The sequence below is a fragment of the Lampetra fluviatilis genome, chromosome 32, assembly GCF_964198595.1.
Source record: "Lampetra fluviatilis chromosome 32, kcLamFluv1.1, whole genome shotgun sequence".
In the NCBI taxonomy this organism is placed as follows: domain Eukaryota; kingdom Metazoa; phylum Chordata; class Hyperoartia; order Petromyzontiformes; family Petromyzontidae; genus Lampetra; species Lampetra fluviatilis.
This window is the reverse complement of record NC_136306.1, coordinates 9,345,464-9,373,279: the sequence shown is the minus strand read 5'-3', so window position 1 is coordinate 9,373,279 and position 27,816 is coordinate 9,345,464. Positions and strand designations below refer to the sequence as shown.

Here is a 27,816-nt window from a genome sequence, read left to right as displayed (position 1 = left end):
ACATCGCCGTATATCGCGATATATCGCCGTATATCGCGATACACCGCCGTATATCGCGATATATCGCCCAATATCGCCGTATATCGCGATACATCGCCGTATATCGCGATATATCGCCCAATATCGCAGTATATCGCGATATATCGCGATACAGCCGTGACGTCCCGTTCTCCACGTCACCCCGCGGGGCACGCCGGGTAGAAGTGACACGTCCCGTGGAGGAGACGGAGCCACGCAGACGGGCGGGGGTCGCGTCACCACAGACGGTCAACTCTCGCCGCACAGGCGCTCACAGTCGTTGCTATCGATCGCTTGCTCCGGACGTAGCCATGATGAAGAAATTCGACAAGAAGGACGAGGAGTCCGGTACGAGTCGTGTTCGCGATGCGTGGTAGTTGATGCCTCCCCCCCCCCCCGCCGAGCCTAGTCGAGGGCCGCATTCAGGCCGGTGTCGCTGTAGGCCCTCATTGACCACAATGTTAACTCGATAGGAATTATTGTTGTTGTCACGTTGGTTGTTGTCGTTGTTTGAGAGGACTTGACGTCGAGGAAGGAGACGGAGCGATGAACGCGGCTCGTGTGCGGCTTTCTCGGTGGAGTGTTCCCGTGCGGGAATCGTGTGAGTGGTGGTGGTAGCGGCGGCGGCTGGGGTGGTGGCCTTATCCAGCAGTGGACTGACGATGTCGGATAATTAAATTTTCACGTTTCGGAAGAGTGCTAATTGCCGTGCACAATCACTCGTGCCGTCCTCTGCTACAAAGTCTATATTCTACGAGCACTAACCCCAACCCCCGCTGACCAGCGTGGTGAACTTATCAATGGCCCGCCCTGACTTGCACGCAGTAGGGAGGCCGACGTGGAGCAGTGCGATTCGGTTTGAAAGGCCATGGTGGAGGTTAGGGACTGGGGGGACACACGGAGAGAAGACGTCTTCTGTGCCTTGATGGTGGGAATCGAGACTGTCAGTCGAAAGGATGTGGGCCCCGCTAGGTCTATGTGGTAACACGGTGTCTTGAGAGACGGCCAGCACCGCTGATAATGTTTTGTGTATGTACGTTGAGCTTCTTTCGCACCGTACCTCGTCAACCGTGCTCATCGGAGGTGCGGGTTTCAGTCACCGGTGATTATTATTAAACTATGTTCTCAGATGATGCGAGTGGATAGTCTCTTGTCAATGGCTGCACGAACATATTCATAATTGTTTTCTTAATTTAGCATATTACATCTGAGGAATACATTGTTTTTGCTAACTGTGCGAAAATCAAACATCTATTGGTGGCGTTTAGCATGAATAACCTCTGTTATAATGACGGAATAGTTTACATGATTTTTTATATAGAGTACTGTAAAGTTCATGTAGATTAGAGGCACTTTAAATGACCTCAGAAGTGGTGATCATGTATGTATGTTGAACTTCCTTCGCACCCTACGTAGCCAGGCGTGCTAATTGGAGGTGTGGGGGAAGGAATAAGCAACGTGTACTACGTTTTGATACCCAGTCAAACGAGCTTTTAGAGAGGCAGAGTGATTTTAAAAGATGCTTCTTCTGAATGAGTAGCCTACAGTGGACAACTATTCACTCGGTGTTCCATTGTTTGAAGTTCTCCACCTTCCACATTTGAGTCTCCATATGAGAATACGCCAACCCACAGCGTCCATGTGGTGTTCTGATGCGGTTCATGACCGTCGGCCACTTTCGCCGAGATGAGCGAGTGCGAAACCAGGAGGCTCTTGACAGTTGGGTCAGCTGAGGATCTTGTTTGTTCATCCTGAGCAGTCGTCCATTCATTTCACCTCAGAAAGTCCTATTACTTTGTTCAATGGAAAGCCAGTGGATGGAATACGTGAATATATGTAGATTATTATACCAACTTCTTTATAACGTCATGCATTTTGGTTTTCAGATTCTCATACCAAATTCTTTATAACGTCATGCGTTTTTGGTTTTCAGATTCTTATACCAACTTCTTTATAACGTCATGCATTTTGGTTTTCAGGTGGTGGCTCCAACCCGTTTCAAAATCTGGAAAAAAGTGCTGTCCTTCAAGAGGTCAGTGTAGTTCATATACAAAGCAGCTGCGTGTATTTTGAACCAAACAAACCATTGTGCATACTGATCATTATCCAATCTATATATATTATTTAAGGTGTCTGCTTTATTTTAAGGGTATATACCTTGAGATGTGTTATTAATAATATGTTTAATGTTTGTTGTATGGATGATAATAAGTTAATTGTATATAGCATCATTCATGCAGTTGCATCCCAAAACGCTGAACATCAATTATCCAGTTCCAAACAGATAATACAATAACAAACTTCACTACTTCGCAAATTAAAAAAAGTACGTAAATAACGGGGAAAAATACACAACAAGAAAAAATTATTGCAGAGAAAATAAAATAAATTATGTGGTGCAAGAAAAGAAAGTGATACAGAGGCAGTGATTTAAGATTGGAAAACGTCCCATTGTACCTTTTTGCAGACTCGGCTTTTCAATGAAACTCCAATCAACCCAAGGAAATGTCTTCACATTCTCACCAAGGTGGTTTACCTCATCAACCGGGTGAGTTTATTCATATGCTATTCAAACCAACATCTCATACATGTTGTATGTCAGTTTAACACGTAGGCTTTCGCGACCAATATTATTCATAATCAACGTTTTTGGGTTAGAGCACGTTATAACGTGATCTAACCCAAAAACGCGATCTAACCCAAAAACGTTGATTATGAATGTTGTATGTGTTGACACTGCAACCAAATATGACGTTCAGTCCATTGTGTCAATGAGTTGACCTGAGTTTATAATGTCTTGGAAGAACCATGACATGGGCATTGATAACTAGTTCAGCTGTGAAAGTATGCAGTGAAAAATTAGAACTTGAATTGGGAAAGCAACATTCATCAGCCGCTCCCTTTTGGGTGACATTGCTCTTGCTGTGCCTTTAACGGATGCTCGAATGTGATGGGCGGCGTTGTTTTGACCAGGGAGAGCACCTGGGAACCACTGAAGCGACAGAGGCGTTCTTCGCAATGACCAAGCTCTTCCAGTCCAACGACGTGAGTGAACGAGGGAGTGCTTGCGCTATTATTATAAGCCCCTTCTCGGGTAATTTCGGGCAAATAAAGCAAAGTGTATCTTTTATTAAGTCATTATGCACTGTCTTGCCTGTTTCATAAAACTAACAGGCCTCATCCTGTCAACATTTTAACTGATATTGGATTTGCTTACTTAAAATGTTACTGTAAAGCACATCTAGAAGGCCTTTTGCCTTAAAGGGTTGACTATGAAACACGGTTGTCAATTATGTAGTATTGTATGGGCCTTGCCATACAGATTAGAAGTGTGAATGTCCTACGTAATATTTACTGGTTTTGTTTTTTGATATTTGCGTGAAAGTTATTGTCTTTGTCTTCACTAGCCAACACTAAGAAGGATGTGCTACCTCACTATTAAAGAGATGGCCAACATTTCGGAGGACGTCATAATCGTGACAAGCAGGTAATGTTCAGCTAAAACAATAGAAAATAATTATGTTAATTTGATGAATATGTTATGTTTGTTGCAGTTAATGAAAACAATGTTTGAAACTAAGTGTCACAATTATAACTCGATAACAACTTAGCATACCGAGGCTATACAGGGTGCTTCAAAAAAAGTTTACACTTCCGAGAATTTGCAACAATACCACGAGAAATGTGCCTCCGGGCTCTGGAGACCACCTGGAGAAAATTTCAGGCACGTGTTGACAATGATGGCGAACAAGTGGAGACTCTTTGAAGCTATTAACATCACATTTGTTATCATGTTGCAGTGTATTGTCCGTTCTTTTTCCATTAAAAACGATAGTCCAATATAAGTGTTAACTATTTTGAAGCACCTTGTATTGTATGTTCTCCCCGTGGGACTTTTTTTCTCCGGGTCCTCCAGTTTTTCCCTCCACATTTAGAAACATGTGTTTAGAGTATTTGGCCGCTATACGTTTCCACATGATAAGCCACTTCGTTGAGCTGTCATTTGTAGCCAGGTCACCTGTGAAAAAGAGCTGTATAGCTCAGTGGGCCTTACCTGGTAAAATACAAATTGTTCACTTTATATAAGCTATCTGTAATCAAGATTGATACTATCTGTAATCATTATTTCCTAAATAAGGCCAGTCAGCTGAAATGGATATTTTCCTTTTCTTTTAGTGGCAGTTAGAGAAAACCTGTTATTTTATTAAAGATGTAAATTTTACGTATCGGTTCACTGAAGCACCAATGTGTTAACTGACCATTATCAAAAGTTTTTTTTTTACAAATGGTTATAGATTTTCTTGAGAAACATGCGTTCTCTTATTTTGTAGTTTGACTAAAGATATGACTGGTAAAGAAGACCTCTACAGAGGGCCGGCCATCCGCGCGCTTTGCAAGATCACTGACGTGAGTACACTGTTATCACAATAAAAAAATAGTACAGATAGTTCCCAACTTACGATGGTCCAACTTACGATATTTCGATCTTACAAAATTGTAAAATATTTGACATTTCGCGCGGCAGGCAAACGCAGCAGCGTACGAGGTACGATACTGTACATTGGGACGCTGCCGGGATGTACTGTACGCATATAGTTTATACAGTACGGTACTGTAAATTGCTTTGTTTTGCTAAATTATCACCATTCTTTAAGACTCCTGGGTAGGCTAGGCCATTTTCGACTTACGATATTTTCGACTTACGATGAGGTCGTCGTAACGCATCTCCATCATAAGTCGGGGACTACCTGTATTACATTGTTGCTGAACTGTGCTGAATGATCCCCGTGCTGTTCATTGAGCCCTCTTGCCTATAACCTCAGAAAACTGCCAATGTGATTTATAAAATGTAGACTTGTACATATGCTGCTGGAAACCATTGGTCCTAAAGGCTCGTGGATCTAAATGTTTATTTTAAAAGTTTTAAATAGTTTTTTAATAGCCATAGAAAGGGCTTAACTATTTAATGTGCAGTTTACATTGAAAAAGCTCAGTTTTTGTCTGCTGTGAATTCTATTTGTGCGGCTATCCTAGTTCCTTTTCAATTTGTAAACTTGTAGTTTCATATGTGTACATAGGGATGCATCTCTGCTTCCTTGCTATTTGATGACGACAAATTGTAATTGTGTTCTTGAACAGACAACCATGCTGCAAGGGATTGAACGGTACATGAAACAGGCCATTGTGGACAAGGTACCAAGTGTATCCAGCTCTGCGCTGGTCTCATCGCTGGTACGTTAGTGCACATTAATGCTTGTTCTAATTTATCTAAATCGGAGCATCTTTTTTTTTTTACTCCAGATCAAAATGTCAATGCAAACTACGTGGCACACGCAAACGGAGCTACAAAACCACCTTTTCTCTAATCCCTCTACTGGCTCCCATTCCAACTCTGTATCAATTTCAAGATCGTACTTCACATTCTCAAGATTCTCCATGGATTCACTCTTCTCGCCTCTCATCTCAGTTTGCTCACATACACGCACTCTCCGCTCCAGCAACCAAGGCTTCCCTCATTCACCTTGCACTCTGTGGGAGGTTACTCTTTCTCTGATGCTGCCCTCACTATGGGAAGGTCTTTCCCAGACATCTGTGCTGTTGACTCTGTGCTTCTGTTTAATTGACTGATGTTCTCTATAAAATAAATATGCCTACTGTTTCTGTGCAATGTCTTCAGATGCGTTTGCTGCATTGAGACACATAAAATGTAGTTATTAATCTCAAGTGCGGCATATGTATTCCATCATTAAATTAAGCAATAAAACGTTCTACTTAGAATGTGCAGAGATGGCCAGACAGAGGTGGGCTTGGAAAATCACACTCAAGTGATGTGTACGAGATACCCAATACCAGGGTCAATAAGGTGCCTTCAGGAGACAGGACTGCAAATAGGGTGCTGACTGGCTATTGATAATGGAGTTTATCATGTTCTTCCTGTATACATGCGAGTTTTATAAGGCACTCCAGTTGACTGGCTCTCAGAAACTAATTGGCAATCCTCGACAGAGAGACTTGTTTCAGTCATTATTATTATCAGCATTGATTTATCCACCCACTGCAGGATTAAGCGCTCCCCAAGTTGTCGCCAACTGCGATGTAAATACTTCATCTTGCACCTTTGCATGATAACATTTTATCGCTACGTAATTGTGATGGATGTTCTCTCAGTCATGTTTCAGTCATAGTTGTTAGAAACTATTGCAGTGTGACTAGTGTTGGTGTAAAGGCAGATACGTTCCCAAATACCCCGCTTAACTCTTGTATATACTTTATCGACAATGACATTTTGTGGGTTTTCAAGGTTCTCTCAGGTCACACATCAATTGCATGCCCGCGCTCTCTCTGTCCGCACAGCACCTGATGAAGGGCAGCTTCGACGTGGTGAAGCGCTGGGTGAATGAAGCGCAGGAGGCGGCATCGAGCGACAACGTCATGGTGCAGTATCACGCGCTCGGTCTCCTCTACCACATCCGCCGCAATGACCCCAACGCCGTTTCCAAGATGGTCGCCAAGTTCACCAAGCAGGGCATGAAGTCCCCCTTCGCCTACTGCCTGCTCATCCGCATCGCCAGCAAGCTGCTGGAGGAGGAGGATGGCGGGTGAGGAGGCTTTCGGCTGTGGCCTGGAGCAAGAGGAGATGTGAATATGTCGTAACATCATAGTGTTGTATAGCGGTCGCAAGCAAGCACGCCCTCTGGATTTCTGAAATTAAGTATTGCCTGCTGAGTGCTACTTTGCAGGAAATCTGTCGTGTTATAAGGATAGGACCGTTCCCTGCTGTGTACATACTTGGTCCTTATTCCACCCGGTGTTTCAGACACAGAGCTACCCAATGCGTCGACTTGTCACAATCATGTACCATCAGTCAGAGCTTTTCTTTTGTCACTCCTATGGATGCTAAATCCTTCAATGTTTAGTTCCAGTTCATCGGTGGTAGTCCTTGTCTTTGTTTACCATTTTATGGGGCTCACGTGAAGGCCTGCTGTTGCACCTTTCTCTGATGTCGTGTGGTCTACGTCGCCCAGCCAGGTCAGGCGGCGTTCTCTCACGACTGATGAGATTAATGGCTCATTGGTGCGTTGACGAACTGTCTTGCTCGTGTCGATAAAAAACATGGAATCGCCAATCATTTTCCAACAGCAGATATTAAGGCCACCCAGCTCGAAACATGTTATAGCGACACTTAAGTAAAAAATTTTCGTCTATTGTCTGAACGAGCTGATGTTTTTTCAATAAACTTGCCCAGTTGATGTGAAATGATGACAACATTTTTATATTGGGTACGGTGAGTGAAGCATCTTGCCTTGTGATTGCTTCAAAGCTCTGGGATCTCTGCCTACCACAACCTAACACTGCTCACTCAATTAATCCAGCAATTAACATGAATTTAAAACGTTCACAGAGCTGATATTGGGCAAATAAACTGTGAGCTTAACACATCGGCTTTCGCAACCAATATTCACAAAGGTTTTTGGGTTAGATCGCGTTATTTATAAATGTGTCGCAACCATCCACCACCCGACACGGGCATTCAGTAAAAAATGTGTCACGTTAACAAAAGACAAATAGTTCTCTACTTTAGCCCACCGGTGTGTTGAAGAGTGAATTCACAACATTTACAAGTTTTGAGTATGATGTTTCGCTGGTGATTACATCCGGCATCATCGGGCAATTTGCCAGAAAAAACTGTGAGCGTTTTTTTTCTTTCAGTTTGCTGGGGTACTCCAGTGAGAATGTCACCGTAATGTTGCCCACCCGGCTTTTGGTAACTGAAGTTCACGTGCTGCACGCTTGTGTGTCTTTCTGACGACAGGCATGACAGCCCTCTCTTCGACTTCATCGAAGGCTGCCTGCGGAACAAGCACGAGATGGTCGTGTATGAAGCAGCTTCGGCCATCGTGCACCTGCCCAAGTGCACAGCCAAGGAGCTGGCTCCAGCTGTCTCCGGTGCGGACTTGGTGCACCTTCTCCTGTTGATGTAGATGTACATGTGTGTGTGCGCGTGTGTCTAAATGTACAGCCCATTTGGATGAGGGCCTACCCATCCTGTGTGGATCAAAGGGGTTATTTGATAATGCTTCAAGCACGCTGGTCAGCGCCGGTTGTGGTGTGCTGAAGTAGTAACTAATTGGCACGTTTTGTTTACGTAACAAATCTTACTCGTTGACTGTGTTGGCTGATAGCGGGTTTAACGACACATTTATATTTACGTGATCTAACCCAAAACAGATTTATTATGGATATTCTGCCTTTTTCTGCTCAACATGTAGCCCTGTAGCCCAATTACAACTTAGTTGTGAAGGATCGTCAACCATCCAGGCCCTATTCAGGCCCACACCCTTGCTTAACTTCAGAGATCTCATGAGGCCCGGGAGCATTTTGGTTGATTTTGTCATTGGCCGTCTTATTTACAGCAATGCATAAATTGAGTGCGTGTCAACACAAATGTACTTGATGCTCCGTACCACTGAGGAATATAAGGGCTGCGAATTGATGGTGAAAGAAATACAAACTCTCGCACGCCATGCGGTGATGTGTACTGGCAGAGGTGAGATCTGAGCTGGTGCTGTATCAGTCACAAGCTGTGCCTGTGATGGTCAGTGACACCTCTTGATTATATGATTGCACAGTATAATCATTGCTGCAAGCCATGCACAGTACTCTTTTCAACGTTTTGCTTGGACAAGGTACCTTAACATGTTATGTCGTATTCGCAGTCGGATTTTGCTCTAAATAAAACATGTAATGCGTTTTTTGAAGAATGAGCCATTATTGTTTAATTGCACTACATCTTGTCCAATTAAAAGATGTAGTGGAAGCATTGTGGATTCATATTTAAATGAGCTCTGACAATACGTGATGACATTCATGACAACCTTTGGGCATCAATTTAATAATTAAAATGTATTATTTCACAGTGCAAGCATCAAATTTCATGAATAGATTAACTTTACAAATTGGTGTCATTGTTTTGTCTAATGAAATGAAAGAGATGGACAATACAAACAAGAGAAAAAAAGAATTTAATTTGAGATGTTATGACCCAGAGTTGTGAAAATCCATCATCAATCTGGGTCAGGGGTGATGTTCAATCATCACAGGCCTTCTCTCCAGCTAGGTAAGGAGTCGATATTTGGGTGTGTATATGTAAAGTCAGCAATGGGTTTGAAAGATACAATTTAGTGTTGACAAAAGGTTCAAGTCTTTATGTTTTTCCTGCACTGTGTGTTGCCTTGCGTTTCCTTTGTGTCCCCGTCTCCAGTGCTGCAGCTGTTCTGCAGCTCCCCGAAGCCGGCCCTGCGCTACGCAGCTGTGCGCACGCTCAATAAGGTATCGCGCATCGCTCACCGGCTTTGAAAATAAATGTTCACGATCCGGCAGGAACGCTCGTAATGAAGGCCCCTGTTAATCAACAACATCGATGCTATTTCAATTAGAAACAGCATGGAGTTGATACAATTTAAAGTTGAATGTACAAGGTATTCATTTAGACATTTAGCAATTACAAATGTAATGCATGCTTTGTTGAATAAAATCAATATGCTTGTGATACATTCTGCATGTAAGAATTGGATTTCTTTTCATTCATATGTGCAATATGTGATTATTTCATGGATAGCCAGAATTGTCTCGGAAACTCTGCGGGCTAGACTGATTCCACAAGCAATGCAAGGACAGAAGTAGTTGATTCTTTAACAATTACCTTGAGCCGTGACAATTCAGTAAATCGTAGCAGAAGAAAATTGTGCCAGGCCTAAATAACCTGTCTCTAGTACTCAATTAGTACAGCAAAAATTCAGTGTTGAGTGAACATTTATCGCAGGTCACTCTTGTGAAACGAAGTCATGGGCTGTATAGTCTGCACGGCTTATACGGTGAACCTTTGTGCACGCGCACCATGCAGGTCGCCATGAAGCACCCGTCAGCAGTGACCGCGTGTAACCTGGACCTGGAGAACCTAATCACGGACTCAAACCGCAGCATCGCCACGCTGGCCATCACCACGCTGCTGAAGACCGGCAGCGAGAGTAGCATTGATCGCCTAATGAAGCAGATCTCTTCCTTCATGTCCGAGATCTCCGATGAATTCAAGGTGCGTGCACGCCCACGCCGGAAGGCGGCACGGAAGGGCTCCCACACCGCCTGTCACACACATTCATATCTGGAAGTCATAACCGACCCATTCGGTAATCAGTTACTTTACTGCTCGTGATTAAACTGATTGGTGCAGTAAATCTAGCTGTGACGGTCCCACCTGATGACGGAGACTTGTGTTGCCTCCGAAACGTCGTGATTTTTATTGTTTTATTTTTATTAATTTTGATTAAATGTTTTACCTGCGTGACTTTACTGAAAGAACTAAGAGTATGAATCCTTGCAGTCACGAAAGCTTCAAATCTAGAATTAAACTGATTGGAACTCGAGATCACAGCAGTGCAAACTCTGTTTTCGAACACTTTGCATACCTAAGCCACCGTGCCGCTCTTCCTTTTAAGAGCCTTTCTGCAAAGTGTAAGCCCTTCTCAGTGCATCCTTTACTGATGAAATGCAGTTGGGAAAATTCAACTATCGGTTGGCAGTCATGTCCGAAAACTCGTGGGATATTGAAGTGTTTGTCAGATATTGATGACTCAGTCTGTGGACCTGCTGCATGCTGAGATCAAACCACCCCTTCTTTTGAAGCCGTAAAGCCTGGCACTGATGTCAGATCACCAATCTGGCGAAGGCCTCATTGGCACTCGACCCTATCCTGGATCCATAAACAGGTCCAATGTCTCTTTGTCTCTTGCTGTCAAAGTAGGCTTGGAATGAGACCATGCACAGAGGTCATCTGAATAAATGCAGCAGACCCTAGTTGTCCAAGCAAATGAACTGACTGAGTCTGTAATCATTAGGGAGATATCATTGGTTCCACTTTGTGGTCAGATGATAGATTAGCTCATTGCACTGTCTTGCATAGCCTTTCCGTTTTTAATGATTTATCAGTAGATGTTAATATATAGATCTTACACAATCAAGCAAGCTGACATATATAGAATGTTTACACATTCCATGTTCTTATTCCTGTTGTGAGCATACAGTTGATCTTTACAGTTGCTTGTGATGCTGTAAACATTGTTGTCGAAATAATTTCTCATTTCAGAACCAAATTTTTCAACATCAATGATCCCTAGAACTGTTTGTGGTAAACGGTTGGCTGCTGATACTCGTTTGTGTCTCTTTCTAGGTAGTGGTGGTTCAGGCTATCAGCGCCCTCTGCCAGAAATACCCACGCAAACACTCCGTCATGATGAACTTCCTCTCGTCCATGCTGCGGGATGAGGTGAGCACAAGTTTACCGCTCTGTGTTCCGCGCACCGGGTTGGGTTAAATCATTGATGCGTTTTTACCTTTGTGCTATTATTGCCAAACATGTTCTGCAGTTTCCATCACCAACAATAGGGAAAATGTTCAAGGTCATGTTTTGGTCGATGTGAATCTGGCCTTTTTTATTTACTCAATATCCTAAATTTAAAACCACGTGAGAGCCAGTTGCGACAAAAATTGTCTCCATTTCCAGGGAGATTTGGGTCATGAAAGCAGAACAATACGCACGTGATAAAAGGTCACAATTACGTTGTATATAGTCAGTTCATTGAGTATTAACAAATACAAATTGGGCTGCTGTATGCATACGTATTTGTTGAAATAATATATTCGATGTGCTTTCCGACCTCAGGGCGGGTTTGAGTACAAGCGGGCAATCGTGGACTGCATCATCAGCATCATCGAGGAGGGCGTGGAGAGCAAGGAGACGGGCCTGTCACACCTCTGCGAGTTCATCGAGGATTGCGAGCACACGGTTCTGGCCACGCGCATCCTGCACCTGCTGGGCCGCGAGGGCCCGCGCACCGCCACGCCCTCCAAGTACATCCGCTTCATCTACAACCGCGTCATCCTGGAGAACGAGGCTGTCCGCGCCGGTCTGTGCATCCATCGTTTTTTCTCTCCGCTGAGCCCGTTACGGAAAGTTTGTTACCGGAAAAGTGGGAGGGCTGGCGGTGTTTCAACAGCCCCTGTTAAAAAAACAAAAGTTTACGTATGGAATTGTGCAATGCTTTTGAAGTGTTGAGTTATTTAATGCTCTGTATGGACGCCGACGGATGGGTAACTGTCAGAGTAAAATGTGGTTACATGTTCGCAAATAGTCGTTTATACTCTGGTTTGTGTCTCCCAAGTTTTTGGCAACCCTTTCATACATTTTTCCAGTTTTCAATCGAAAAACACGTAATACTACAAATTATTTGGTCATACTGCGATGGCAATGGTGCACAAGCAAAAATAACAAAAAACTCAACACATCCGTCAATAGCACTACCATACAAAGAAAAGCATATAATGGGCTTTATACTAGAGGTTGGTTCATATTTGATCACCTTGACGAGAGTTCTAGTGCCGCCCCCTCCCCCCATTACGGACCGATACATGGATGGACAAGCTCCTGTATGAGCGAGTTCAACCTTTGCTGGAAAGAATTAAAATGATGGTGTCCTCCTTGTGCAGCTGCCGTCAGCGCCCTTGCAAAGTTTGGTGCTCAGAATGATGACCTGCTGCCCAGCATTCTCGTTCTACTGCAGAGGTAACCGACTCCTTTGTTTAACCCCATTTACACCACTGTCGCAGTATTAAACGTTATTTACCCACAGCATGTTTGCCAAAGCCTCCCATTATTTCACCGCAACCATACCACTCACAAACGCCCCCTAACTTTTGGACAGCTAGTAAGCCACGCTCGTCACGGCCAGTCTATTTACGCATTCACGTTCTGGTTGTTTTGGATGTACGACGCTTTTTGTCTATCTACTTCTGGATGAGTCTCTCCTGCACCATGTGGGTCATAGGAGATATTTGAACCATTCTTCGACACACTGGTCAGTGCGGGTATGTCAAAGCAGGGAGCATAGTGAATTCAAGCTTTCGTGACTGCAGGAATTCATATTCGTGGGTCTTTCGGTAAAGTCACGTAGATTGGTTCAAAGAAAATAACAAAAAACTACGACGTTTCGATCGCAAAGCAAGCGTTCGTCTTCAGGAAAAAAAAAGAAAAAAAGATGACCGCTTGCATTGCGATCGAAACGTCGTAGTTTTTTTGTGCTTTTTGTTCTTTTCTTTGACCCTATCTACGTGACTTTACCGAAAGACCCAGGAATAGGGAGCATAGTGTGTGAGCATAGTACAGTAGAAATAGTTTAAATTTGTATTCACTGCACTCTGCTTCTGACAGCATGTCCCCTGGTTAACAGGCACAGGCAATTAAAGAGTTAAGGTTTCGTTATGTTTGTCAGAGAGTTGGATTTTTGCTGTTGTGTGGCAGGTGCATGATGGACGGTGATGATGAGGTCCGAGATCGCTCCACCTTCTACCTCAACATCCTCCAGCAGAAACAAAAGGCCCTCAACGCTGTCTACATCCTCAACGGTGGGCCCCACTTCGCACGACAGACTGATGATGGTGGTGAAAATGGCCTTGGCTGCGCCAACGGCGTACGGGTGCGGTGCTGGGATTTTGAGACCTGCTCGTGTATCGTTTAGGTCTTGCCGTGTCCGTGCCCGGTCTGGAGAAGGCTCTGCACCAGTACACGCTGGAGCCGTCGGAAAAGCCTTTCGACATGAAGTCGGTGCCTTTGGCGACTGCCCCATTGGCCGAACAGAGAACAACCGGTGAGTGCTTGTGACGGGAGGAGCGGGCACATCAGGGCTGTGTAGGTTTTCACGGTTGTGCTCTATATAGGAGATGCCACACGTTTTTTGGCATGCCTTCAAGCAACATGCGGTACCACTCGAAAATACATCTATGGGTTGGTGTGCACATTCTATTAATCACAGTTATTGAAGGCAGGCTCTATGGCCTACAACACAGAGCCCAAAATGTGGCAGATACGATTTTTTTGAATTGAGCAAGGCCCTAGGAACATGAGAGAAGAGATGATGGGAGGGAGTTTCATTGTGAGTAACAGACAACGTTTATAGTATAGCAGATAAGAAGTACAGCAGATAAGAATAAATGTGATTCTTGAATTGAAAGGAATTATAGGGAGTTAAAATAACTAAGCAATACGTGAATATAAAGATAAATTTTGCTTACTACATTGAGGGGTAGATACAATCTGATTGAAGGGGTCCTTAACATGGGTGGGCCTATCAAGGTATGACATTAGTTTTCTTCTGTGAAATCCTATTTGCATATTATATTCATTTGACTTTGTTCGACAGGTACAATGTCATTGCTGATGTGGTAATGGCACCATACCACAAGCTGATGAAAGATTTATGCTGCAATGGTTGTCTGTCTGTCTCTTTTTTTATCATTCTGTACACAGAAACGGGTCCGATCATCACACACAAGCAGCCTGATAAGGTGGTGGCTTCTCGCCAAGAGATCTTTCAAGGTGTGCCTACACAGTCATGTACCGCAACTTTTGGATGCATACTTAATATGTATCATAGCATTCATCATCATCGGCAGCAATAATCAATTCACTTATGTCACCATCTCTAACAGTCCTGCGACATAACGCTTTAGCACCATCTCTTTTGTGAACGTACTATCAGACACATTCTCACCTTTGACTCCATCGTTAGTCTCAACCACCGGCCATCATCCCTTCTTCCAGTAATGTGTCCTGCGCATTCCCACTTGATAGGGAAATGATCTCGTAGCCTTGTCCGAGGTAAACATGCATCGCTTTCGTTGTACTTCATGAAATGTGATTATTGTGATGGTACTACTGCATATGTTTTCACTGTTGTGCTGTATAGCTTTCTAATGTGTTTTCTTGTCATACTGCATGTTGTTCTGCATGATGTATAACATATCAACTTCACTTGCTGGGAGCTTCGTCAGGAACTTATCAGCATGTGGATCGGAGGTGTTGTACATCAAACCGAACAACACGCGGTACAAACCTGAAATTACATTGGAGAGAAGCTGCGCCGGCAAAGATTTGAGGTGTTTGCGACGCGTGTGTTTGCGATGTAACAGAGCAACTTTCCGCCATCCCCGAGTTCAAGAACCTGGGCCCATTGTTCAAGTCATCGCCACCGACGCAGCTCACAGAGTCGGAGACGGAGTACGTGGTGCGCTGCATCAAGCACACTTTCCGCAAGCACATTGTCTTTCAGGTGAGTCACGCGACAAACATTAAAAAACGTGTACAACATGTACCACCCTGCAACTGTTTCTCAGGCTTGAGAGGATATGCATCTGTGCTGAGTTAGTGTGAGCCTATGGATGTTCAGTACATATGCAGCCTGTTTTGTGAATGCCCTGCTGATTGAGGGCCTCCCCCATACCTTGTGGCCCATGAGGGGATATGTGACCCATACCTCACCATGCTGATTATTCCAGCTGGTGAAGGTGGAGAGAGTGCATTGCAACAGTGGTATTTAGCCACGCAGTCTTTTGGCATTGTCACTGACCCCAGTGCACTGTGCAAGCTCAAATCTGCTTAGCTTCTCACGTATGATGACATTGGGTGCTTTTCTGGGTGATTTTGTCATAAGCAAAAATTAATTCAATTAAATATTTAACAATAATCAAGCTAATATCAGTGGTGTTACATACCACGGACAAGCTGTCTTAATCACCACAACCCCCATGCCAGTGTGCAATGTTACTGCCGTGTATATTAATAGAAGCCACAACTAGGGGAATAGGGAAGTTGGTGATAATTTGGATGTGGGTGGAAGTACGGAGAAGTGGGAGAATTGTTAATTTTCTTGAGAACAAATAGCCTTTATCTGTTTAAGCTGGTGGGGTAAGTGTTTTGTTAGCAAGCACGTTTCAAAGCCAGCATGGCACACGGTGGAGTGAAGCTTTGTCTACTCATTCCTGATATTCACATGACTGCACCGGTAATTAATTGTCTTCTGAGTCCACCTTGGACAGGTGAAGACCAGGTTTAGATACCGATTGCCAATGGTGTTCATGGCCAGGAATGGAAGCAAAGGTGTAAAACCTTTCATGGATTTAACTTCACACACTTGCCATTGTATCCACAGACACACAAAGGACTTCACATAGACATTTACCTAGGGCTTAGTTAGGTATCTCCCTTATAACCAACTGTGGAGCAATGACTTTGTGCTTAGCACATTGCACTAGGAACCCGGCGCCAAGGATTAAATTCTTGGTCGCGGCTTAATATCAGCGTTGAGTCTTGGGTTTACGTGCCCGTCCGCCCGTCCGTCTCCCTTCACCAACCCAGACTGACCTGCGTGAAGTATAACCAAAGAACCTCCATGGCCAATATGATGCCAGGAGGCCTTCATCTATCATTGAATTGACAGAGTTGGGAAGTGAACCAAACTTATAACCAAATAATTTATCGTCTTGGCACGTGTTTGAATAACCATGTAATTCGCGTACACAGGCTGTGCCAATGTGTTAGCCTCATTTTCATTTACTCATCATCATTTTCACCTTCATATATTACTTGTGAACGTGCATCTTACGAGTATGAAACAAGTTCCAAAGTACCAACAGAAATAAAACACAATTGAACAGATCACTTCACATAGCGCACTTGAATTTAGAATCACGAAACGTTTTCAAGACGACCAATAACAGTGTACACACTGTTGTGAGTGATAAATTAGCAGATAGAACAATTTACTTATATTTCGAGTTAAAGCTTTCGTGACTGCAGGGGTTCATATTCTTGGTTCTTTCGGTAAAGTCACGTAGAAGGGAAATAATAAAATAATAAAAATTCAACAAGAAAATTTTTCACGATGATGATTGCTTGTGTTGCAATCGAAACGTCGTGAGAATTTTATTTTTTATTATTATTTTATTATTTCCCGTCTACGTGACTTTACCGAAAGAACCAAGAATATAATTTACTTTTCGTGACATTGTGTCCTTAAGATGTATTCTTGCTCCCTCTAAATTACTTGATTGAACTAACGTGCACTACTCGCATGTTTTTCTACTGTTTGTTGTTGTAACGTTCTGACCCGCTCCTACTGGACATCTGTCAAAAAGAGCTTTATAGCTCATCGGATTCCTCCAGTATAAATAAATATTCAGATTCCTGGGTCTGATATGAATGCAAGTACAAACATTCTTTATTATCCCCTCCGCAACGCTGCAGTTCGACTGCACGAACACGCTCAACGACCAGGTTCTGGAGAAGGTGACCGTGCAAATGGAGCCCTCGGAGGGTTACGAAGTCCTGACGTGCATCCCGGCCACCAGCCTGCCCTACAACCAGCCCGGCACCACATACACGCTCGTCGGCCTGCCGCAAGACGACCCCGCCGCCGGTGAGGCCTCTCACTGCGGTCTTTGACCTTAACTGGGAATGGTGGCCAGAGGACACACACGCACCCATTGTGCTTGGGGGCGCCACAGTGGCGAGATGTTAGCTACCTCGCCTGGTATACAGAATGTCGTGGATTCGATCTTGACCCTGACGCCTGTATATTTGGAGTTTGCATGTTCTCCTAGTGGTTGCGTGGATCTTTTTTTCCGGAGTCTCCGGTTTTCCCTCCACATTTAGAAACGTGCTTTTAGATTCTTTGGCTGCTATAAATTTTCACATGATGAGCCACTTCGTTGAGCTATCAATTGGGGGCAGGTCGCTTCTGAAAAAAAAATATTGCTCAGTGGGCCTTACCTGGTAAAATAAAAATAGATTTTTTGTTTCGTTTGGTACTTTAGTTTGGTGCTGCAGTCTGACCGTGCTGTGTCTCCCTCCCCTGCCCACCAGTCGCGTGCACGTTCAGCTGCACCATGAAGTTCATGGTGAAAGACTGCGACCCCAACACTGGTGTGGCTGAAGAGGATGGTTACGATGACGAGTATGTGGTGAGTGGGTCCACTGCCCCCCCCCCCCCCCCCGCTGGCAGCATTTCGCAATTGAATGCAATTTGCGCCGTTGAGAAAAACAAGTACCACAAACTGCTGGTGCAGCCGTGCCGGTCGCAGCGCAGGTTTTGTTAACTTGCGCCGTCGGTCGTGACGCAGCTGGAGGACGTGGAGGTGGTGTTGGGTGACCACATCCAGAAGGTGCTCAAGCCCAACTTCTCAGCGGCGTGGGACGAGGTGGGCGAAGAGTTCGAGAAGGAGGACACCTTTGCGCTCACCGCCACCAAGACCATCGAAGGTATGTGCTTGTCGTCATCATCATCATCCATTTATCCCTTCTTTGAGATTGTTTTACTATATATCACTATGTTGCTTGGTGTGGGTTGGTGAAGGGAACACATTTTTTTTGCATCCGAGTACCTGATTGGTATGGGTGCTGCTATCCAGTATAGCTCCTTCGATCTTAAATGCCCTCAAGATTTTCTGGCACGCAAGGCCACGCTGCACTGAAAGAATATGGTATATCCACTCTGAATAAAGAGTCCTCCCTAAGCTGTCACCATCCTGTCACATTCCTACGATCTAACAGTCCGTTTAGCACCTGAACATGAGCTCATCTTAGAGCTCCATTTCCTCTTTGGACATCTCATTGGGTTTGTTCTATCATTTGGCTGCCGCTCTGTCCTTAGACTCGACAACCAGCCATCATGCCTTCCAGAAACGGTTTTTGCCCAAGTCCCCACATACTTTTCCAAACGGTCAACATGATGTCTGTAAATTGCATTTGTTCTCTCATCCTTGTGCTCCCCTTTTCTGCCTTGCAATGTAATTCCAAGCACAACCACCTTTCTGCATTTATTTCCATTTTCCTCATCACTGTGCTTGTTTCTGATCCATGTCGTAGCACTTTACCAAAGCACCACAAATCGCCAGGCATTATTGCCCGTTCTCCCTTGAATAATTTAAGCTCCGTAAGATGAAAGGCAGTAACACCAATGTATCGTTCAGACATCTATTGAATCGCTGAGTCTATTGAATCGCTGAGTATTTTTGGAGATGGCTTTGAAGGGCATGCCAAGCGGATGCGCATGTGCAAATCAAACAATTGAACGTGTGAGCCGTTTATTTAACCTGTTTTTCCCTTACAGCATGACAACTCAAAATGGTGCGAATACCTTAAAGTGGTGTCGTTTGGTAAAGGTTTACCAATCATTGCGGTCGACGTAGAAATATATTCGTGGTCGTATTATGTGCTGTTATCTTCTGCGTTGATTTTATCTTCTGATCACAACCTTCTTTGCCACTGATTTGGTCCTTACTCTGCCCACAACCCACACTCAATCATGAACATACAATTACTTTTTATTGATACAATGCATAGGTTTATTAAAATAAAATGAACTTTACCACAGCAATAAATGACCATTTAAATGTTATCAGTCATTGATAGGGTAAACATGGTGTATGTATATTGAACTTCTTTTGCACTGTACGTTGTCAACCGTGCTAATCGGATGTGCGGGGAAGGACAACAAACTGAACACAAGAAGCAGTTGTGATGGCCACACACAACACGTGTTTTTGAGGCCTTGCCATTCTTCACATGGTAGTTCTTCTCTGTAGCTGAGAGGCTGACAATTTATTTTTATATTTGTGATGGTAGCTTTACATATGGGTGTTGTACTGTGTGTATGTGTCTAGCAAAGCTTTCAAGGTGTAAGCGCTGTGCTGGGTCACACTGTGAAATACTACTTCTGCTTCCACAGTTTGTTCACTGTATATTCACTTAGAGGCATTCTGGCACTTGACAACCACTTAACTCCACACATCAAAAACTTATTTAATTACTATTTTCATTAAAATTGGCTGTTTACATGACCTCAATAAGAGGCATGTAAATGTCTGTATTTATCATTTTACTGAACATAACCAATTGTTTAATGTTCTACGTTGAGTTTTAATCTTTTTTGAAACAAAACATTATTGTCAACTGGTAGCTAGAACAGAGGTCTTTATTGTTTAATTACTATCTATTCCACATGTATTGTCCCGAGGCAGTGTATCCCAAATGGAATGCTTGGGCCAGTGCTTGACAGGATACTCCAATGCTGAGCTGTAGTGGGTCCCTGTGGGCCAAGCATTTACAAGACATGATTTGGCCCGTGCACGATGGTAATGAGGATGATGGTGATCAGTGGCGTAGCTATTTATTGTGCTGACGGAGCGACTGCCCCAAGGCCTGGGAGCCAGGCAAACAAAGAAGTGGGAATGCATGCAAACATTGCCCATGCCAACCGCTGATCCTGATGATGATGACGACGGTGATGATAATGTACACGTGAAATGACATCACTGCAGCGCTTTGGCAGTGAGTGGCAGCTAGCGGGAGTGGGCGGTCGTGTCGGTAGCTCGATCCGTTATACTGGCCGCGTGTCGTTTGCAGAGACCGTGAAGAACATTGTGAGCTTCCTGGGCATGCAGCCTTGTGAGCGTTCTGAGAAGGTGCCCGAGAACAAAAGCTCACACACGCTCTACTTGGCAGGTGCGTTCTGGACTGTTCCCAGGATTTGTGTTGTTGGGTTTTTTGTTTTTCTCTCACCCCCCCGAAGTACATTTGCTGTCGGCGTTATGTCACGGTAAACATTTACAGCATGGGACAGACAGGCCGGCAGTTTTGCTTAGCATTGGCCGCACTAAACGCCCTCATTTTACGTGCTGTGCTGCCCCTCATAAAGAGACTGTCAACGCTTGCCCCAGACGGTAAAAAGGTACCACATTTCTGGGAGGCCTAATGAGGAGGCCTGCTGAGGAGGCCGGTTCTCCCAGTGTCGGCTCCACCCACTTAAGAAGCCATGCCCCTTCAACCGCTTGCTCCACTCACACAGTGAGGGGCCTAGCCTTTTTCTCACCGTTACCCCCACCTGCTGCTCGAAGGCCTCCCCCCCCCCCCGCCCCGAATACTCCACATGCACTGCCAAGGTGTAACCCTGCCTTTTTGAGTCGAGCTTGAGGGCAGAACATTTTAAACTGGTTGCAAACATCCTAATTTACTAAAATTCTTCAGGGCACCTGGTGAAACGCTGTGACTGTTTCAGCCAATCCAGGACATTGGTAGCTTTCGAAGGGATAATGGGTTGATTTGTATACTTGCTTATACCTTGAATATTCCTCCTTCCACCCCCACTGCATTGCTGTACATATACATTCTAATCAGTTATACCCTGCAGTCAATGAACGTTAAAACAGGAATTGGGGGGGGGGATGTTTTGCCGTCTTGATACCGCAGGTGTGTACCGCGGCGGACACGACGTGCTGGTGCGAGCTCGGCTGGCCTTGGCGGACGGCGTTACCATGCAGGTGACCGTGCGCAGCCAGGATGCGGTGGTCAGCGACGTCATCATCTCATCCGTGGGTTAGGGGTGGTCACTCAAACCTGCCTAGCGCCCCCCCCACCACCTCCTCCCACACCCATCTGCAACCACACTCCTCTCCCCCAGCTCCCGACCTATTGCATCATCAGACGAAGAACACCAACAAGATTCAAGCAGTGAGACCATAGGTAGTGTTTGCAATTTGTCAGAGGGACGTTCTGTTGAAGCCTCCAAATTGTTTTATCCCATACTTCCAAAGCAATGCCACATCGTGTCATCATGTACATTACTTTTCTGAAATTGTTTATAAAAGAGAAATTAAATACCTGTGTCAGCGATCTGTACCCCAGCCTCCTTTTATCCACTCTTAAGAATGCTGACAGCTTGTGTGGAGCAGAAGTTTTGCTATCATGAGCTACTGTGGAAACTAGGGGTGGGCTACGGTGTAGTGTGGTATTGATGGAGTCCGTTTCACAAGATGTTGATGTTCAGACAGGCCCATGCAGTCCATATCCGATTCACAAGGTAAGCTAGCACGGCCTGGCATTCGTATTTAGTCTAAATTGTTGAGGCCGTTGGCTTTTAATAAGGGATGATGCGTATCACTTGAAGAGTTTTGTGACTGTTCCCCGCAGCAGCCTATTTTCATTGTATTTCTTGCTTTTGGTCAAGCTTTATCCTTGCAGTTGTCACGAACGTGATACGTCATTGCCGCATGAGGAACACCAGAACTGAGTTCCAAGGTTTGCTGGGGTCACGGTAACCTCATTTCCCACTTACGCCGGATTATTTACCACATCCACCGTTGTCGTTCTTCTATTTCCACAAACTGGATTATTGCCTTAAATATTTCACACTTAAACAGAAATAAAGTCGACATGAAAAGAGTACTGTTTGTTGCATAGCGTGAACAAAGCCTTTCATTGACTTGATGGGAAAGTAACCTTGCTGCTCGTTGGCCTGACCCAGTTGTCAAGGGCAACTTGTCAGCATAAAAAGACACGTGTTCTATAATCAAGCCCTGTATGGTGCCCAGTGATTGTCACCAAACCACGGAGAGCTTTTGCAGTGAATGCCGAGCAAAAATTGAGCCATCGCTTTAACAGCATTGTCCAATTGGCTTCAAAGGGGCACTTTAATTTCCGCAACCCAGTCAGAATCTCACAAGCAGTCGAGTCCTCTCGTACACAGGTTCGTCCAAGAGGAGATAAATCTCTGCACCCCCACACAGCATGGGACGGTCCAAATATAAACGCTTCCTGAGTGTGACTTCAACTGTCGATGCTCATACGCTGTTTCCTTTGGAGTGTTCCATTATCGCAGAGGGGTATGAAGGCGATTAGTGACGAGGGCAGGTGATGCATCGTGTCATATATATTTTTTAAACGGTGTAAATGAGAGCCTGCTGTTTCGTAGAAAGCTGCAATTCCGAGTGCCACGCATGTTGGCCCGAGAAGATCTTAAAATGTTAAGTGTTGGGAAGAGTATAGCGTGTTCTTTATTGTAAAACTATCATTCCTTATAATCTTAAGCTCTTAGAAATCCGGTGTCGGGCTGGCTGGCGTTTAATTACAGGAACAGTGAAGTCCAATTCATCCGCTAAGATGGGGGTTCGTGTGATTGCATCGCCCCATAAAGAAACGTAACATCCTCAGCACGCGGTCTGTAAATACTTAGCAAGTGTCCAGATTTTTATTGCATAGATTTTCTTTTTTTTCTCTGATTACTTATACAAAAAGTGATAATCAGGATTATTGGTGTCTTTTCATAATTTTCTCTTGAGTGTGCAAGGTTTGTTTTTTTTGGAAAAAGCAAAAAAAAACATGCACATTCTGTAAGATCCATTGATACTGTAATGACATATATGACTTTGAAATAAAGTAAAATAAATACTAAAAGTGTCTGGGTTCATGGTCGATTTTTATTGATTACACATCGTGTACGGATTGTTATACTACCTATGCCATTTCTAGGTTTGCATTGCTATGTTGAAAAAATTTAATAATTGCCTCTTCCGTTGAGCATGGTTGGCTACGTACGGTGCGAAAGAAGATCAACAAACATTCACAGCAGTCAATACAAGTATTGCTAACGCCACCGTGTAGATGTTCACAGCGCTCCTGTATGTTTTGAGTCGTACCACGTGTTGTTTGGCGTGATGTCCGACGTTTCTCTTCACATTCTCTGAGCCTCTTCAGAAACCGAATATTCAGAACACGCAGTACGAACCATAAACGCATCGCGAAGAGACGTACGATTCTTCCACCCATGTTGAGGACTCCCAGACTGACAGTTTCGTCTGAACCTCAGTGTCCCACCACCACAGCTTGCTGCTTCTTCCCCTCTGATCGTGTATTTTCCCAAACTTTTCATAAGCTTGCTGAATTCAAGAAACGTTCAGTCTTATCTATTGCAACTGTAACAGTGTTGTGTGCTATTGGGGGTTTATTACATAATTTGGCCTGTGCTTGGCAACTGCTTTTAAAAAAATACAAGGATTCAAAAGTCTTAAATATGTTTCTACGTACAACCTTGTGGATATAATATAATTTACGATAATCGATACAATATAATCGACGATAAAATAATGTCTGTTTGCTGTTAAGTGTGACATCACAATATTTGAGCTTGTGATTGTTTTGATGATATCCATCGTTTACAAATTTCTCTAACAATTGTGATTGATGAGTTCGCGTTGCGAGGGTGAGACCGTGGCTGCGTCACAGACCCTGTATGTCACCTGTAGGGAATAAGAAAATATTAACTCGTCTGGTCTCTGACATTGTAATCCAGAGTGACCTCATTAAACTGATAGCTGTCCGATGCGTGTGCAGATTCTCCCTCCACGTGCAAAGGGAACTTCTTCAGGAATTGAAGCTTCCCAGTTCCTGAACCCGAATATCAGTTCTGAAAATAAGTTCTAGATTTGAAGCTTTCGTGACTGCAAGGATTCATATTCTTAGGTGTTTTCGGTAAAGTCACGTAGGTAAAAAATGTAAATTAATAAAACAAAAAATCACGACGTTTCGGAAGCAACACAAGCCTCCGTCTTCAGGTGGAACCGTCACAGCCACGACAGCTGTATCATTTTTTACCTACGTGACTTTACCGAAAAAACCTAAGAATATGAAAATAAGTTGCCAGCACTTGGAGTGACATGGCATGCCCTAGCAACACAAGGGCACCGTGTGGCTTTACAGCTTTACGGTGTCCTTTGTTAGGTCGTGCCACGTGTTCGACATTTTTTTACCTTTCGCTCTCAGTTCGTGAACCGAATTTAGTACAGTATTCGCGAAAACGCAGGAGCGTTTGCTATATGGCACAACCGCAAGACACCTGGGCAGTAAAACTACTTCAAAGACGACAATAGCCCTCCCTTTATGCCCTCCGTGATGGGATTCGTTTTTGTTGAAACTTGCTGACCCGCCCATACTGGAAATCTGTGAAAAGAAGATTCATAGATCATCAGATTCTTCCCATCGTCTAGGTCTAAATAATTATTTTGATTTAAACTTGCTCAGCAGATCTACCACTTGATTAATCGACAGCTGACATTACCGTCCTTTGATGAGTAGAATGCTTGCATTGGTGGCTGGAGCAGAGCTTTGAGCCCAGTTATCAGCTGCCAATTTGTTTTTCAGGCCAATAAATAACCACAAATGAAAAGGATTCCCTTTTGTGTGTGGATGTGTTATGCAGTGGCACATTCTAAAGTTCTCCGTTTTTAATGGAAGTATGCAGTAGAAGGATGTTCTTTATTTCGTGATGTTACACAATGAGTATTGAGTATTACATATTCAAGTACTATATACAGATTGGGGTCAGACTAGGTCCAATTTCTTACAGAGGCACTCTCTGCAAAATAAATATTCGTGTAGCGTTTTTTTTTAAATCACCGCACTTTCTAAATCGTGCTTTATTTATGCCTGGGTTTGCGAGAGTCAAGGGGCAGTGGATTGAACATGGCTGGCAAAATCTTTGGACTTCAGGAAGAGCGAATGGGTTTGAGTCCATACCTGCGGATTTACACTGGAGGAATCCGATGCGCTATACAGATTTTTTTCCCACAGATACCCATCACCACCATCAACCCCGAGCTGCGTGTTTGTTTTTATATATGCAAACCATTGCGTCTCCTGGCCGGTATGTCCGTGCTCAGCAGCTATTATTAGCACTCGCAGAGGTACAAACTGGCCCCGCAGGGGATTTCCCAGGACGTCATCACGTACAGACCCATCGATTGAAATCGATTACTGTATTCCGTAGGTAAAAATAAATAATAAAAATAATAGAAATACAATAATTGTATTATAAAATAATAGAAATAAAATCATTGTATATCTATCATTATTTTTATTATTTATTTTTACCTACGTGACTTTACCGAAAAAAAACCTAAGAGCATGAATCCTTGCAGTCACGAAAGCTTCAAATCTAGAATTACTATATTCCGATGTGAGCATCGATTGATTGCGGGGTATACCTCAAGATGACTCCCACACACAGCCCCCCCCCACCTCCTCCAGCGATGGAGGCAGAATGGCAAGCCCCGTCATGTGCCTCTGGGCTGGAGCAACCCCCACGCAAAACCACATCCCTCGAAGTCCGCCCAATCCACAAACTCAGTGGAGGGGGCCTCCCCACCCTCAACACAGCAGGATCGGAAGCAACCGCTCGGCTTAGGGACTTTGCACTCAATAAAGACTGCTCTAATTGTAAACGTTGTCGTGGGTTTTACTCTCCGGCACACTCGGGTGTGCTGAACGAGTAACTGATTGGAATGTTTTGTTACTAATTGGCTGTGTCGGGTGGTGGCTGGTTTAACGACACATATCTACGCGATCTAAGGGTCGTCCATAAATGACGTCACGCACCTGGGGGGGGGGGAGAGTCAGACATTTGTGACGATGTGTGACGAGAGGGGGGGGGGGGGTGAGAAATGTGACGTCACATCAAAATGCGCAATTTTAAATAAATATAGACAACACGTTCTACTTAATTAAATAGATTAAATAGACTTTTTAATAAATGTTTTCTCATACAACATCAGAGTGCAGCGCCACATTAAATACGCACTACAATGACAATAGTTTAAAGCGATTTGAAGCAAGTTTTTTTTATTTGGGGGGGGGGGGTGGGGGGCAGAGCTTTGTGACGTCATATTCGAGGGGGGGGTCTGACTTTTTGTAACGCCGTGTGACGAAGGGGGGGGGGGTCAAAAATCGTCCAAAATCGCGTGACGTCATTTATGGACGGCCCCTTAGCCCGCAATGGATTGACAGCCGCTATGCGATACAGACGCAGCAAAATCAGGCGGAGCACGCAAGCGAGACGCGACGCTCCACGGATAAACATCAGCGACTAACAACACGAACGAGGAGGCAGACGATACAAAGGAGCTGGCACAAGCACTTTACAAGCGAAACAAACAACTGCCCTTGCTTCTAACCTTGAATGGTCGTGAGACGGAGTCGTTACCCCCCCCCCCACCACCCCACCACTGCGAATGCGGTCAGCGCTGCGCTGCGCTACGAACCCGGCGACCCGAGTTCGATCCCCACACCCCCCCTCCCCCCAACGGCCACCAACACCGGTAACGATAATCTCCGAACCGGTTCCGGGCGTCGCCTAGGTCGACTCAGCCTCAAACGTAGACTTGGTGCGATGCGTAAATATCGCCACTGGGGAGACAAAGGCGGCCGGGCGTGGGTGGTGTTGTTGGTGGTGGTGTCAGCCACCCCACCCTCTTAGTGTGCCCGTGCCGGTCTTCGCAAACAGCCCTTGCGCCGACAGTCAGCGGAGGCTATACGGGCGATCTTTGTCTTTGCCCCCCCCCACCCCGTACAAGGAAGTCACTTCCCATTCAAATGAAGTGGGTTTGACGGAGAGTTCGTAACTCTGCCGCCAGCTCTGCGCAACAACTCTCGCGCGCGCCGGGAACCAGGAGTCTAACTCGGTACCTCTGGGCATCGACCGGGACCCCCCCCCCCCCAATCGAAACCCCCTCCACCGCACCCCACGTGTTCGTCACTCGCTGGGCATCATCACCACCCGCAAGGTACCGTGTTGGTGTACGGTGATTTTTCTGCAATATTTTGCGGTCTTTTCCTTGGATTTTCTGTTTGCGCATAGTCACTTTCAGATGTTTTCTTGTTTTTGTTTTTTGTTTGTTGCGGTTGCGCCCGATTCAAGAGCCGAATGGCTCACAGGGCTATACCTAATAAATGAACTTAAACTTGAAGGTACCGACGACTCTTCCGACCCGCGGTCATTGTGGAAGTGCGCGTGGCACATTGACATTGGTTCAAGGGGTTGGTTCCCGTTGTGTGCCGATATTGGTGTTGCGAGAGGATTTTCAGGTAGATGGGATAGGGGGGGGGGCAACCCCTCCAGCAATGAAACATCACAGGAGTTGTTATTCGACGCGTTTGCGACGATGGCGAGGGTCGGATTCGAACCGCGTTGTGTGATCAGGGAAGTCGTGGATTGTGTATGCAAATGCGCACAATTTTGAGTCACTCATCACAACTCTTAGGTTTTTTCGGTAAAGTCACGTAGGTAAAAAATTAAATTAATA

The 27,816-nt window shown here is 44.6% G+C and overlaps 1 protein-coding gene across 1 annotated transcript; it reads left to right on the top strand.

Annotated features, from left to right (window-relative positions):
• Positions 1 to 192: 192 nt before the first annotated feature.
• Positions 193 to 23,155, top strand: LOC144943719 (coatomer subunit gamma-2). Its single transcript, XM_078871491.1, has 23 exons — positions 193 to 366; positions 1,998 to 2,050; positions 2,486 to 2,566; positions 2,992 to 3,063; positions 3,426 to 3,505; positions 4,350 to 4,425; positions 5,158 to 5,250; positions 6,373 to 6,617; positions 7,832 to 7,965; positions 9,281 to 9,348; positions 9,923 to 10,111; positions 11,246 to 11,341; positions 11,738 to 11,981; positions 12,562 to 12,637; positions 13,373 to 13,476; positions 13,590 to 13,718; positions 14,378 to 14,446; positions 15,040 to 15,179; positions 17,153 to 17,324; positions 17,771 to 17,868; positions 18,028 to 18,166; positions 20,312 to 20,410; positions 21,155 to 23,155. The coding sequence occupies exons 1-23, from the start codon at positions 330 to 332 to the stop codon at positions 21,283 to 21,285; spliced, it is 2,625 nt and encodes an 874-aa protein (XP_078727617.1). The 5' UTR covers positions 193 to 329; the 3' UTR covers positions 21,286 to 23,155.
• Positions 23,156 to 27,816: the final 4,661 nt, after the last annotated feature.